General features: G+C 38.2%; 1 protein-coding gene across 1 annotated transcript; it reads right to left on the reverse strand.

The window, feature by feature from the left end:
- LOC109822328 (metal transporter Nramp2-like) lies at nucleotides 8100-14631 on the reverse strand. Its single transcript, XM_020388511.1, has 4 exons — nucleotides 13979-14631; nucleotides 10560-10696; nucleotides 9787-10439; nucleotides 8100-8594 (listed from the first exon to the last, which is right to left on the reverse strand). The coding sequence occupies exons 1-4, from the start codon at nucleotides 14545-14547 to the stop codon at nucleotides 8388-8390; spliced, it is 1566 nt and encodes a 521-aa protein (XP_020244100.1). The 5' UTR covers nucleotides 14548-14631; the 3' UTR covers nucleotides 8100-8387.

Below are 14833 nucleotides of genomic sequence, written 5' to 3' on the forward strand. Positions count from 1 at the left end.
CCATAGGTGGCAATAGCGCAGAAGCGGCAGTGGATTGATTGTCGCTAGGCTTTTCAAACTTAGCTATTATAGGTTCGTCTGTGGGAGGACTAACCCCTTCAGATGGAAACGCTGTAGGCATCACCTCTGTAGTTGGAAGAGTAGTATCTGAGGCTTGACCCAGAAAGGGTGAAATAATAGGGTCCATTATGGGAGAAGATTCTGCATCTCCAGCCAACGACTCATCCTCATCCTCCTCCTGGCCCAAAGGATGATAAGAAAAATTTTTGCTAGATAACATAGAACCCCTGGAGTGAAGTCCGGTGCGAAGGAGACGACTTGCAGCAGCAGATTCTTATTTTTCCTCTCCCTCAGTGGATTTAAAAGCATCCGTCATTAATTTTTGAGAAGGAGAGTCTACTAATAGTTTCCTGCGAGTTCGTTTCTCGTACTAAACTACTTCCTCCTCAGTAAGAGCCCTCTTTCCAGCTGTCCTTGTTCTCGGAGTTTTTGGCCGCTTTAGGACTCACTACTGGAGTATTCTCTGGTCCCTAGTCCCCTTCTTCTTCTTCAGCTTCATCCTCATAAGATAAGAACTCGTTGATTCCTTTCAGACGAGATACTCGGGATCCTCTTCTAGATGAGTACATTCTTCTAATTTCTCGTAAGCCGGACAAATTCAATCTATAATCAGGCATCTTAGAAGCCGTGTGGTACCAATTGTAGAAAGCCATGGAGAGAAGAGAATTAGGCGTCTTGTGGGGTAATCTGAATGTAGCTCCAGTGCAGCCTGCTGTGGAATAGTACCAGGCCCGAGCCCCTTCATATATGTTACCAACAATCGTAAGCTGACCTCGTGGATTTCCAATGTATAATTGATCGTACCCAAATTGTCGAGCGAATTTGTACGGTTGGTATGGCTTAATTATGCATTTCTCATTCTGCCTGAGAAGGAGATAACTTGGTCTAATGTTAAGTAACCAGTGAAAGACTCCCCCGTCTAATCGGGTGAAACCATTCAGGCCAGCTGTGTCTTGAAATACCTGCCCATAACCCCCCGCCTTCAAAGTCTGGGAAGCAACGGAATATCTGATAGTTAAGGTCTCTTGACAAGATTTGACGAACCCTTACTACATACGTGCCCTCTCAGGTAGCTTCTTCCAATCTCTGTACGAAGGGAACGAATTTGTCGTCCGAAGAAGATGGTGCACTTATTAAGTGAGGACAATGAGATACATACCATGCCATCAGATAAGTATACGGCAAGGGTACTCGAGGATTAGGAGTTATCAAACTTTTCTTCTCCCTAGAGCCTGTCTCTTTCACTTGAATGAATTCAAGGCACATCTCCCTTAAACCATGTTGCAAACAGCACGTCATAGCCGAAAGTAAATTCACGGGCCTCCCATTGGCTAAGAGAATAGCTGGGTAGACTACTTCTACTACAACAACGTCTATCGGCCTGGTAGGGACAACACATTATTTCAGCTAGGGGTGTGCAACAGTCGGTTCGGTTTTTACCAAAATTTGAACAACCGAACTGAACTGCCTATAATTCAAAACCGAACCGAACTGTTGCAAGTCGATTCGGTGCGGTTTGGTTCCGTTTGTTTGGTTCTAACTTCATCAAACTTCTTATCAAACAACAAACTGTGTTAAAGAAAAAAAAATATCAACAAAGTAAGAGATTATGAAGCATTAAATACTGATATAATGATATTGTTTTCAACCCATAATGATCCAGGAAATAAGTTTAGAGTTTGAGTCTTTGACTCTTTTGGGACGGGTCGGGTAGGGTTTGAGATCAGAATGGGTAGTATTACACTATATTCGGTCGGTTCGGGTCAGTTCGGGTTAAAAAGTTTTCAAACCGACCCGAACCGCCCTACTCAGAAAACTAATTTTTCGGGTCGGTTCGGGTCGGTTCGATCAGTTTTTTCGGTTTGGACCGAACCATGCTCAGCCCTAGTTTCAGCCATAACATGAGGAAACCTGCCAGCAAGGCCATGTCAGAGATAGGAGTGGTAGCTTGATGGTGGAAGCTTTCGAATTCAAACTGAGTAGGGAAGTCATCTTCTAATCCCTCGTTGATGTAATGAATAGTTGTATCATTGATCAAAGCTTGGATAGTCTCAGGGGTACTCACACTCTGACGAGACACAACAACAACTTTGTGAGATAGATTTTGAAAGAGATATTCAGCCCAGGACAACTGCTTTATGCCTCGTCCTCGTGTCCCCGTCAGTTGAGTGCAGATTTAAAAATAACATATCACTTCCCATAGGGTGTCATATACCTTAGGGCTTGTTTCCTTCAAAATCATAAGCTCACTTGACCCTAGGATAAACTCTTCGTAGGGTAAGTCTCCAAAGGGAAGGCCAGAAACATCATACATTTCGTGGAAGGCAAACCCTAATTCCCCTACCGGAGTAAAGAATGTACACGTCTCTGGGTTGTACCTCTCCAGAATAGCAAAAATATTATAGTGGTTGTAATCAATACTACATCTGGTAGCCATTATAGGGCAGCCGAGTTCAGAGCGAGCTAACGGTCCCTCAGCACAAATTCTGTCATCCTTGTCTACCACCCTGCCCTGGTGCAATGTACCCATCCGGGAGTTCTAAATACTAAAGACGGGAAGTCCCCTTTCACAGCCAAAAATCTCTACATGAAGGTGTTGGCTGGACTAGCTGTTTCTCCTACAAGATATCCTCTGGAGAATAAACATGGCTCTAAGGCTAACACCTGTCGGTTGTAACCTACGGTGTGTACGCCTGTATAAGCCAAAGGCCCAACGGCTACCTCATCATGCTCTCTAACAAGGTCCCAATTCATATGACGAGGGACGGAGGCACATTGATAATAGGAGATAGGGAACATCTTATGCATCTCGGGAAGAAAGAAGCGGCGACCTCCTATTTGCCTCAACCACTTGTAATGGCCACCATGTACGATTTCTTTCTGGATGACAACATGATCTCCAAACAGAAATGCTGGTTTGGTGAGCTTCTTACGGGACTCAGTTTCAAACTTAGCATCTGTAACCAAAATCCTGAGCATAGCCGGGCTGGCCTGGGTGATTAGAGTGATACGTTCTTTGTCAGTATCCTAAAAAATTGGGAGTTTCTGACGTAGATTAAATTGCATGTTCGAATCCACGCCGCCCTCACGCCCAAAGTGATGACGAAGAGTGAAAGGTTCATGGGTGTAAGGTACTGCAAAAGAGAAAGGCACTCAATCAGTTAGCACGAAAACAAAACGAAAGAGACCTTATTTAATTACAGAGGCTGAACTCCTTGAAAAAGAGGACACACACAGAGTTCAAAATCTACATCAAATAGTTTAACATAGAAGTCTGATCCTGCGTTTAACATCCAAACACACGGTTCAGACCCTGCGTCAAATATTATTAACGTAGAAATCAAACTTTGTGTTTAACATTCAAACGCACAGCTCAGACCCTACGTTAAATATTTTTTTTAACGCAGAGGTCAAACTTTGCGTTAGGTATCCAAACGCATGGTTCAGACCCTGCGTTACATACTCTTTTCAACACAGAGGCTAGATCTTGTGTTAAACACTCAAACGCAGAGTCTAAGCCCTGCGTTACAAAATTTGAGCGCAGAAGTCGGACCCCAACGCTTCAAATTCTAAACACAGATGCCCAACTCTGTGTTACAACCTCAAAACGAGTTTCCTCGTTGATCAGAGCTTGCTGAAGCAAGTTTTATGGCTACGAAAATCAACACTCGAAGCTGGCAGCGAACTCGGAGCAGCAGTGACGATGGATCTGGGACGAGAAACATTCTTCTTCTTGGGTGCCATTAAAAATGATGGTCGAAGAGGATGAACAGGATTCGTCGGAGTTTAAAACAAAGAATTTTCGTTAAACCTTTCGGAGAAGAACAGAAGCAAGAGTCGAATGACTCTTGATTTGACCCCAATGGTCTGTTTATAGATAGCTATGAGCTGTCAAATCAGGACGAGATTCTAGGCTAGAATCCAGCCAAACGCGATCTATGCATCGGCGTTGGTTGAACTTCTGAACGCAGAGTTTGTCTCTGTGTTTCAATTATCAAGCACAGAAGTCCACCTATGCATTTTAACACCGCAAAATGAACTTTTTGACAAATAGGGCTATGATATGGCTTCAAATAAATAAAGAGAGACTAATGTTAGTCATCAAGGTGACCAAAACCGAGAAGAAACTTGTTGATGACAAACAACTTTGCAGCCTTTAGGATGAGTACATATAGATTATAGTCAGTGATGATTGAAATCATCGAGCTCGATCTGTCAAGCAACTCATTCTTTTGAAGGGCTTAACATTCCTACTAAGATTAACAAAGCTAAAAGATGCTCAACTTCACTGAAGAAGACCTTATTGACAAGTTTACAGTTGGCATTTCTATGATAGCTTCGTTATTACGCCCGCAGCCACGCGATAAGTGTTCATCAATGCCTACAAGATTTTTCTGGATAACTGAATACACCTTATTGCAGATCGAGTGGAGTATCTTAAGCATCCATATAAAATCCGAAGAATACACCTCATTGCAGATTGAGTGGAGTATCTTAAGGATCCAGACAAAATCCGAAGAATACACCTCATCGTAGATTGAGTGGAGTATCTCAAGGACCCATACAAAATCCGAAGAATACATCTCATTACAGATTGAGTGGAGTATCTCAAGGACCCATATGAGATCCGAAGAATACACCTCATCGTAGATTGTGTGGAGTATCTTAAGGATCCAAACAAGTTCGTTATCATCTTCGTCCTTGTTTAGTTCAATAACAATGGGCTTTAGCTTGTTTGACTAAGTTCATTGTTATCAAGACGCAAAAGTTACCTTGTTTGGTTTAAGGAAGCTGAATCACTACGTTCCAATAACCAAGTCCAAGACGTCTCCGAATCAAGCGGAGTGAATGATCAGTCAATAAAATTTCAAGATCCAAAGTATTTTAAAAATTCATCCTAGTCAACCGCAAACTTTTGAAAACTTTGGAGGGGGTTCTGTAGGTTATCTAAAAATCACAACAGATAGTTAATCCCTATCAAACACCGATGATAAAAGTTACAATCCGACGGCTTCCAAAAGACTACAATTTAAAGACTTTCACATAGATCGATGAATGTTACAATCTGACGACCTTCATAATAACTGATGAAAACTCTAATCAATAGTCTTCACAATCAACTGCGAGAGTTACAATCTGACGACTTTCACACCCCAAAACAGCCAAGGAGAAGATCACTGAACAATGGTCTTTGCAACGTTTTACAAAAGAGGTTATGGATCACTAACCCCTTTCGAACGCAGAGTTCACCTTTGCGTGTTAGTTTTTCAAGCGCAGGCAACTCGTGCGTTTTCAACCTTCAATCAAACAAAATGCAAACGACCCGTGCGTTTTCGGCCCATGCGTTTCTAGTTTTTTAGCAGATACCCGACTCTGCGTCTCAAGTCTAAGATGTAGAGTTAAGACCCAGAATGCAAGCGGCCCTTGCATTTTTTAATTATCAGCAAGCACCCAACTCTGCATCTTAAGCCTAAGACACAGAGTTAAGGCCTATAACGCCGATTTAGACATTTGACTTGTTCAAACTCAAGCTGAACGGCCTCAAAAACCCTTTATCCCACGTTTTGAGGGATTTTCGCCCACATAGGAGCAGATTTAGGGGTTGGTTACACCCCTTACCCCCTATAAATAACCGCCTTACTCAACCGAGTAAGGGGTTGGATTTTTTTGGTTGGATTCCTGGAGATTAAGGGTGGATTCTTTTGGAGGTTGGAGCTTTTGGCTAGATTTTGAAGATCAAATCATCTACGAGATTAGCTAGAGAGAGTTATTAGCAGCTAGGAGATCAAGTCTCGAAGGATCCTTCAGCAACAGCAAATCCACTTGGCTTATTAACCGATCATTCGGTTTCAACAACTCTTTTCGCAGAGTTTTCAACTCGTTCTGAGTTACAAAACTCGTTAAGAGTTCTTAATCATACTTGACACGCAAGTTAGTTGTTCCCCAGCAAGACAAGACGTGTGGATCGTCAACGGAGAGTAAATTCGACACGAGCATTCGAAGGAAGCACTCCATCGCCACCGTGAAGAACCCATAATTAAACAAAGGGGAAAATTCAGATTAATTTTCCTCTCTTTTGTAATCGGAGTTCAATTTGTAATTAAGATTGAGAGAATACAAATCAATTTTTTTTCATTTTTTTACTACAAATTTTCCATCAAATAATATCGAGGGTTGTTATTTGACTTGTATTTCAGCACACGTATCTATTTGCATGTACAAAAGTACATTTTTGTTAAAAATATTAAAATAAAAGAGTACATTTGTGAAATGATGATTGAAGATCCACACTCTAAAATCCATGGCAAAATTGAGCGTATTCGTTAAAAGATGGTCAAAGACCCACACTCGTGGATAAAAATTGTGTACATCTCAAAGCGTAGCCATCCTATACTAAATATTGATATATTTAGAGATGGTGTACATAGCGCGCCAATCACTATTGTTCTTCCTCTTAAAAATACTATACGGTTGAGGTGACAAGACGATACTTTGGTCCTTAGTTTCTAAGGTTGAGATAATTCAAGCCATATATTGCTCATTATTCTCTTTGATCTATCTAAATTTGTCAAGTGAACTAGTGAAATTCTTTTTACTATTTATTTTATATACTTTACAATGAAATCTCATCATTTTATGTGTGATTTTTTATATGATTTTCCTCATATTCATTTGTTTTTGTGATTGGATTTTAACATCGCGTGCTATATTTTATCTATTTTTTTGTGAACTAGTGTGTATTTCTCTTTCTTACACCTTTGGATGATTTTTATCTGAAATTTTCAAGTATAAAGTATAACCATTGGCTTGTTTTTTCATCTTTTGATAATAACAAAAGGGAGTGAAGATTTGATGTGAAATTTAAAAAAAATTTAAAAAATTGAAAATTTTCTTTAAATAAGCGATGATTTTCGGTTGAGTATATTTTTAAAGTGGTTTCATGTTTTTTATTTGATTTGATTTTTTTTCAAACACATGATGCATTGTTTTAAGGAGAGTTTTTACATATCTACACGTGTCTACATTCTTCATGAATGCATGAGGTAGAGGCATCATTGCATATCTTTTCCCTTTTACGTTTTGTACTTATTTTTGTTGTATCTATACCTTAAATGTGCATGTTTTTCAGTATTTCAAATTTTAAATTTATTATTATCAAAAGGAGGAGATTGTTAACACAAAGTTCGTACAGTAGTTACTTGTTTGAGTAATAACAAACTCTCATTTGGTGCTAATATTTTTTTGATATGATATAACACATGTGAAAACAAGTATACGGAGGTTACGAGGCGAAACGACGCAAAAATGAGTATCTATGTTGATTTTAGCTTTGGAACTTTCATTGGTCTACAATGAACCGTCAATGGTCAAGGCTCATCGATGGTCTATAGTGAACAATCGAAGAAATTAAAGAAAGTAAAAAAATCAAACCATCGTTAGGTTACAGGAAACCATCGATGGTCCCTTGAAACTATCGATGGTGTACGTTGAACAATCGCAGATTTTTAGAAATTTGTTCTTTGAAAAAGCGTTATAAATTTTTTTTAAAAAAATTTGTGCTTTGTTTTGGTAGTTTGTGTTTCATCTTGTTTTTATGGCGTATGCAAGCCGGTGATAATTGACGGGTTGGCACTAGTTAGGCAAGGTATTACTCATCTGTGAAGAATTAGGTTTAGACGAGTTAGGTTAGACGAGTGGTTTCGAGTAAATTCCAAAGTGCGAACTTTGTAAGCCTACTAAATCGTATTGTAATTCAATTAAGCTCTAGTCATAGTGAGTAAGCCCCTTAGTGAGAAGAAAGAGCGAACGTAAAATTATTATCTAAACCACTATAAAAATCTCGTGTTTTCTTGGTTGGTTTTTGATTTGATTATTCTCTTTTATTTTTCTATATCTCCATTGCTTACTCTGTGTATTAGTGAAAAACTATAGCAAACCTATTTATACCCTCCTCTAAGTTTGCATCTCAGATCTGACAATAGCCATTGACGAAACGCAACCAAAAAAAGCATCCATATCGAAAAGATCACAGACATAGCTTAACCGGAAAGAGGGAAATATTTGATAGATTCTCTCCAACAAGCATGGTTCAGTTCAATCATCCTTGCATCATACAAAAGTTTTCTTTCCTCTGTCTTACACAACTTGCTATACAAATGAATACCAGCAACCTAAGTCCACGTTGTCGGCAAAAGGGCTCTAACTCATGATTGATGAAGCAAAGCATGTAGAAGCTGGAACTCCATCAAAATACAGCAGTCTCAGCTTCTTAACAAAGTTCTCTCTCTTCGTCTGAATATGCTAAAAGGGCTCTAACTCATCTTTTTTTAGTTGCCTCTGCTCAATGCTTTTCTAAGGCGAGCAGATACAGAAGAGCCGTACAAGATAAGGTAAAGCACAAAAGCCAAATAAACCGCTAAGCCAGCACAAACAATTGAACCTAGCACTAGGCCATGTATTGAAGAAGAGAAGAATTCTAGGAGGAGGTAACCGTTGATGCCTATCAGGAATGCTGCAATTATCCAGGTAAGAATCTGCAGCAGAGACAAATATAATGTATTATGAGCAAAGGAATTGAAGGTAATTAACATGGAGACCCCAGTCATGTGATTTTATTGTGCAGAGTAATGAACCAAGAAAAAACATATAACCAGTGTACAGAAGAAAATATGTGAATTTTTTTTTTTTTTATCTAAAAATATTTACACGTATTATTTCCTCATAACAATTGTCTGATTTTGACATCACTAAATTTGTCGGCAAAGGGATAGAGACAAAAAAAAAAGTATTGTTTGTATATGAAACCAAAATTAAGATCATGAACTGTGTGGTCACTTTTTAACTCTTATCTATACACTTTATCTGGCCATCTTAATTTTTTGTCTGCATGTCTGCTGCTGTGCAAATTAACTTCTGGCCTCCTATTCTATAATCCTGAGACCTCATCAGGACTACTTACGAAACTTATTGAGCATAATTGTACGAAAAAAATTATTATAAGCATGCAATGCTATGCGGCTATACATTTACAATAAATTCATTAGGCAGTCTTAATTGCGCTCCCTAAAATAAAAACTAAGATCTCTATTGCCCCGGGTTTTGCTGACTGAACTCAATCAGGTTGAGCCATGAAGAACTTTTTCCACCTTATAAATCCAAAAGGTTGTGAAGACATTAAATTGTTTGTGAAGCGATACTCATAAATTATAACCTTCCTAGTACTCCAACTAAATGATATGTACAGCACTAATGAAAGCATCAATGCGGACTCTCCCCTATTTCACAAAAAAATAGAGAATTCTTTGGTTAGGAACAGCATCAACTTAAGGGAATCATCAATATATCTAGGTGTCAAAGTACAACTACTCATGTAAAATTTCTAATTATTAATGTCATTTTTGTGATAACTTAGATAGGTACCAGATAGGAGTTAAGTCAATATGTGTAAGCTTTTCGATCACATATCAATGTGATCAATACAAATATCTAGGTAACTAGCCGCCATTTTAATTCAGCTGACTATCACTCTATTGACAAGCAACCATCGTTTGATTTGATATGAAGATCAACTTCCCAAAATCATGTAAATTGGAAGAACGAATTGCCATTGCAGTAGATAAGGTAGTAAAATTTGCAAATAAGATAACGGACATGATAATGCAATAAACTAGAAGATGCATAACAAAAGATGTGAAATGCTGAAAGATTACGGAAATAACAACTTACTTTCACACCATAAGAAATCTTGAAAACTCCCATGATTTCTTCCTTGGATACTAAGGTGAGAAGTGGGATAAGTGCAAATGGAACCTGAACTGACTGAAGCACGTTAAGTGACTCATTCAGTATATCCATTGTAGGTCCAGACGTATCGAAAGCTAGTGCAACAATTATAGTCGGAACTATCGCAAAGCTTCTAGTAATCAAAGCTCGAACCCATTTCTTCAAACGAAGATTAAGAAACCCTCCCATTATAAATTGGCCAGCATAAGTGCCGGTAATTGTGCTACTCTGCCCTGATGCTAACAAACCAAGACCCCAGATATAGAGAATAGGGAATAACATAGCTCCATACTTCTCTTGAAGAAACTGCCCTGCGTTCTCAAGGCCTATAGTGTTTGCTACTTCAGAACCATAGAAACCCTTTGCAAAAACTGTTGTTACCAAGACATTGATTATGAAGGAAACGAAAAGGGCAGCGGCAGATTCAATGGCGTAATAGTTGAGAGCTTCTTGAACTCGGCCCTTCTTGGTGGGATCGATCTTCCTTGATTGTACAAGGGCGGAGTGCAAGAAAACATTGTGTGGCATGATGAGACAACCCACAACGCCTACAGCTTGCTTTATGGTTCTTGAACCTAGTTTAGGAACCACAACACCTACAAAGCCATTTTTTTACAATCAACTGTAATTTGAACAAGCGCGCATAATTTTACATCAAGAGGAAGGGGGGTAAATATGCAAAGAAATGAGTGTGCAGATGATATAATGATAGATACCGATGAGAAGCTCTCGGCCGCTGGGTTTGGTTTCGCCAAACATTATGGCAAAAGAAATAGCCATTGTAGCAATGAGAACACCGAAGAAAGCTTCCAACTTCCTCACTCCATAGTTCTCAAGGAACAGGAAAATGAAGCTGCCGACAGAGGACTAGAATTATCAAACTTCGATTTACAGAACAGAGCCCTAAATCATGGATTGCTACAATTGAACCATTCAGATGCATTCTGAATAACATTTTTTTGATATTAGAACAACTAAATATTTATTAACCTTGCGCCTCAGATTACTTGCACATTAGCTTGACTGGAAGAGAACGGTAAATTTAACTAGCAGAGGGTAAATATACAAAAGGCAAATCAATAAATAATTCATTGTAAAAGTTGCAAATAAATAATTAACTCATTTCACTTTCTAAATAACTACTAAGTTTCACAAAAACACAGCAGTATTTTGGAAGAAGCTTCTTTTTCCAATGGGAGACCTCGGTTGTACATAATCCAATCATAAACAAACAAAAAATAATAATAAATAAATGAAACGAAACCTAAATCAAATAAAACCCAGCAAAGCCCTAAGCATCTCCAACCCAAAAACCCAAAATGGTGTAGTTTTTACACCAAGTTGGTGTAGTTTTTACACCAAATTAATATTTCATCTCCAACCCATTACACCAAATGGTACACCAAAAAGAATATTCCTTTTATTATTCTTATCTTTTAACATTTTTATCTATAACAAATTATATAATTATATAATACATTACATATAATTAATTATAATAATATATTTTATAAATAAAATAAAAATATAAAAATTAAATGCTAAATCAAATTAAAATATCACTTTCATAAATTCAACTAAAGATTACATTTAACATCACACTTGCAAGCAGAAAAATATTTCGTTATTACGACCTCGAGTGATTTCAGATTCGAGATCGGATGAAGAGGATAACACGTTCGAATCTCACAGAGCAATTGAGGGAGTATCAGATTAGATCTAAGTATGATTGGGCTTTTGTTTCCTTCTTCTCTTCTACGTCTAGCGTCTGGTCGACGAGGTAACTTAATTTTTGTTTTGTGGCTAGGGTTTGATTTTGATCGTATCTGATTGTTCTCCTTTGTCTTTGTTTATAGAAACTTTTGATTTAAAGGTGAATTTTTTGTTCATGATATGCTGGAAATTTTAATTTTTTGGTAAAAGTACATCCCTTACCTTCATCAAACGTTTCAGTTTCGACTAGATGCATTGATTCCAACTTTAATAAATGGGGAGTCAATTCATGTTAAGATGCATTGAATGTGAGCTTACCTTTTAAAATCAAGTGTTAATTTTCATGTAAAAAATTAGTGCTAATTTATTCAGTATTTTTATGCCCTTCAGGTAATGAGCTTTTATGCAACAGCTTAACATGAAAAGGAAAGGCTACAGTATTTTGCTTCTCCTGAAGACAGAGATGACTTATATCCGTACAATCAGAAGGAGCGAAGAACGGTTCTAGAGGTGAGTTATTCTGGAATTTTAAAAGCTCATTACAGATCCCTCGAACAGGTATATCCTCTGATTGCTCATTGGTATAGTTTTTGTTGTATTTATAAAGATATCATCAAATTTTATACTAACTTTGCACTTAGACCATCAGCAGCAGGAGGGCAAATATTGCTCTCCACCTCAGCTTTTGTCCCCACCAATTAAATATTTAGCACCCTCTTTTATTTCAGCTCCACAGCAGGAAGGCAAATATGTACTTTTTTACTTTATCTATACCCCACCATATTTTCTCTTTCATCCACATCACTATATCATATACCCACCGTATTTATTTATTTTGTATTCATATTTATTATTTTCTCTTTCATCCACATCACTATATCATATACCCACCGTATTTATTTATTTTGTATTCATATTTATTGGGAAGGATCCATGAAGAAGGATCCATGAAGAAGGATGAAGATTCATGGGAAAATTAAAATTTTGTGAAGGATCCATGAAGAAGGATGAAGATTCTAAAAAATAATGAAAATAGGGTGTAAAAATCTCGAATTTTTTTTGTTGTCCAAATGACACAAACTTAGGCTCTATTTATAGAGCTCGAAAAATAAAAAATATTGATATAAAAATTAAATATCAATTTCAGTCAATTATGGGCCAAAATATTAAATTAAATAATATTTATTTTAGTACACTGGTGGACCGTGCTTTTCTTTTACTTTTTTTTTTATTTCTAGTACACTGGTGAGACAGCCGGCGCTGACGTGGCGCAATCTGGTTGGACCGTGCTTTTCTTTTAATTTTTTTTTATTTTTTTTACACTGGTGGGACCCACATATTCAGATTTGCCCATGGGCAATTTTTGCTCTCCAAAACATTCTCTCTCCAGTTGCTTTCCATTTTGCTTCCTTGCTGTACAAGATATTTCCACATTTGCTCTGCTGCTGTATGTGGTCTTAATTCATGATAATTCATGTTAATTATAGTTTTATTGTAAGGATGAGCTAGCTATGATCGGCCATTGTCGTCGAGAAAATCAAGATGCGATCACTACTATAGGTAGCCTTTTAGTTTTTTCATATTTAAAGATTCTCTTAAAGTTATGATATGTTGATTTGTTGAGATTTTATTTTAGTTTTAGGGAAATCATATTGATGTGGTTATAGGATTTGATTCAATCAGACCGTACAAACGAGGAAAACTTGCTAGCGACAAGATTTGAACCTCATGCGGTCAGATACTTGATTAGGGCTTATTTTTGTTGTTCATGTTTGATTTAGACCAAAATTTTTCTATTCATGTTTGGTTATATGAATTGGAAATTTTATTTCACTTTTTATAATTAAATTTTAGATAAATATTTTCACACATTTATGCGCTGAAAAAATTGGCTTTTATTGTGCTATTTCGATTTCAGTTTTGAGTAGTTATTTTATCTTTAAAACTTTGGTTAATGAAGTAGTTATCGAATCGAACTTGCTCGAATATCTAGACAAATAATAACCAAACTATTTATTAATTATTCGATTCACTTCCACCACTATACTTCATATCTAAAGCAGAATAATTTATTTTGATAACATGTTAAATATTTGCCGAAAATCTTTTAGGATCCGTGCTTTGCACGGATTTAAATACTAGTATTATTAATAGATGGAGTAATAACAAAAGCAAAAAAAAGTTGCACCAATACTACAGTGTTATGCCATTCCTGGTACAACACTGTAGCATCCTGCTATTTTAGCGGGAGATTTGGCACTAAGTTGGAGTGAAAAAACACACCAACTCGCCGTTTTGACGCTCCGTTGGAGAGGCCCCCGTCAAATCAATTTAGAGAAGGGGGAAAAAACCTGGCCAACAAGGAAAGCATCCCATTCTATTTTCATCAAAAATAAAAGAAAAAAAAAATCAAAACTTTTACCAGTCAAAGGCCGTGATAATGACCCCCAACCAAAGAGGCACAACTCCACCGCTCAAAATCTTGATGGCAATCGCACTCCCAATGACCTCCTGGATATCCGCCCCGATAAGCGCCATCTCCGCCATGGCCCACAGAGCCACGCTGGCCCACCTCGGATACTCCTCCCTACACAACTCCGCCAGGTGTCTCCCCGTCGCCACCCCCAGCCTCGCCGACAAGAGCTGGATCAGGAGGCCCATAACCGTGGCCCACAGAAGGAGCCAGAGCAGGGAGTAGCCCGCGATGGCGCCGGCCTGGAGATCGCCTTCGAGGTTCCCGGGGTCCAGGAAGGCGATGCACATGAGAAATCCCGGGCCGGTGAAGCGCCAGAGCTTGCGGAAGGAGAAGGGGGGAGTCGAGGTCGAATCTGATGACGATGATCGTGGGTTTTGTTCTTCGTCGTCGTCGTCGGAGATTGAGATGAGGACTTTCTCGTCGGAGTCGTAGGCGTGCTCCTCGTCGGAGGACGTGGCCGAGGCGTATGACGGGAGGAGGCTTGCGGTGAGGGATTTCGGTTGGGACTCCGCCATTGCTGGTTTCTTTCTTTCTTTTTTTTTTAAAAGATTGTTAAGTTTGTTTACTTCGGGACTGTGAGAATGATTGATTCTCTTCGGGCCTGTTGGTGGGCTGAGTGGCCTTTAATGTTGGGAGGATATTCTCTTTTTAGACCCTAACAAACTTTGAAATTAAGGCTTTTAACAAATAGACAATTTTTGTGGCAAAATTTACTAGAAGCCCCCTCTGTCTATATTTTATTTTATATGAAACCCTCTAACCTGTTAAGTTGAATAAAAAGGCTTCTTATCTATAATCATT

Source organism: Asparagus officinalis, chromosome 8 (assembly GCF_001876935.1).
Source record: "Asparagus officinalis chromosome 8, Aspof.V1, whole genome shotgun sequence".
NCBI lineage: Eukaryota > Viridiplantae > Streptophyta > Magnoliopsida > Asparagales > Asparagaceae > Asparagus > Asparagus officinalis.

What these genes read in the sequence shown, in the direction of transcription:
- LOC109822328 (XM_020388511.1), bottom strand. Translation starts at nt 14,547, where the DNA reads ATGGCGGAGTCCCAACCGAAATCCCTCACCGCAAGCCTCCTCCCGTCA. An exon ending in CGGCCGAGAGCTTCTCATCG is followed by an intron (nt 10,440 to 10,559) that starts GTATCTATCATT and finishes ATGGCTTTGTAG; the next exon opens with GTGTTGTGGTTCCTAAACTA. An exon ending in AGATTTCTTATGGTGTGAAA is followed by an intron (nt 8,595 to 9,786) that starts GTAAGTTGTTAT and finishes TCTCTGCTGCAG; the next exon opens with ATTCTTACCTGGATAATTGC.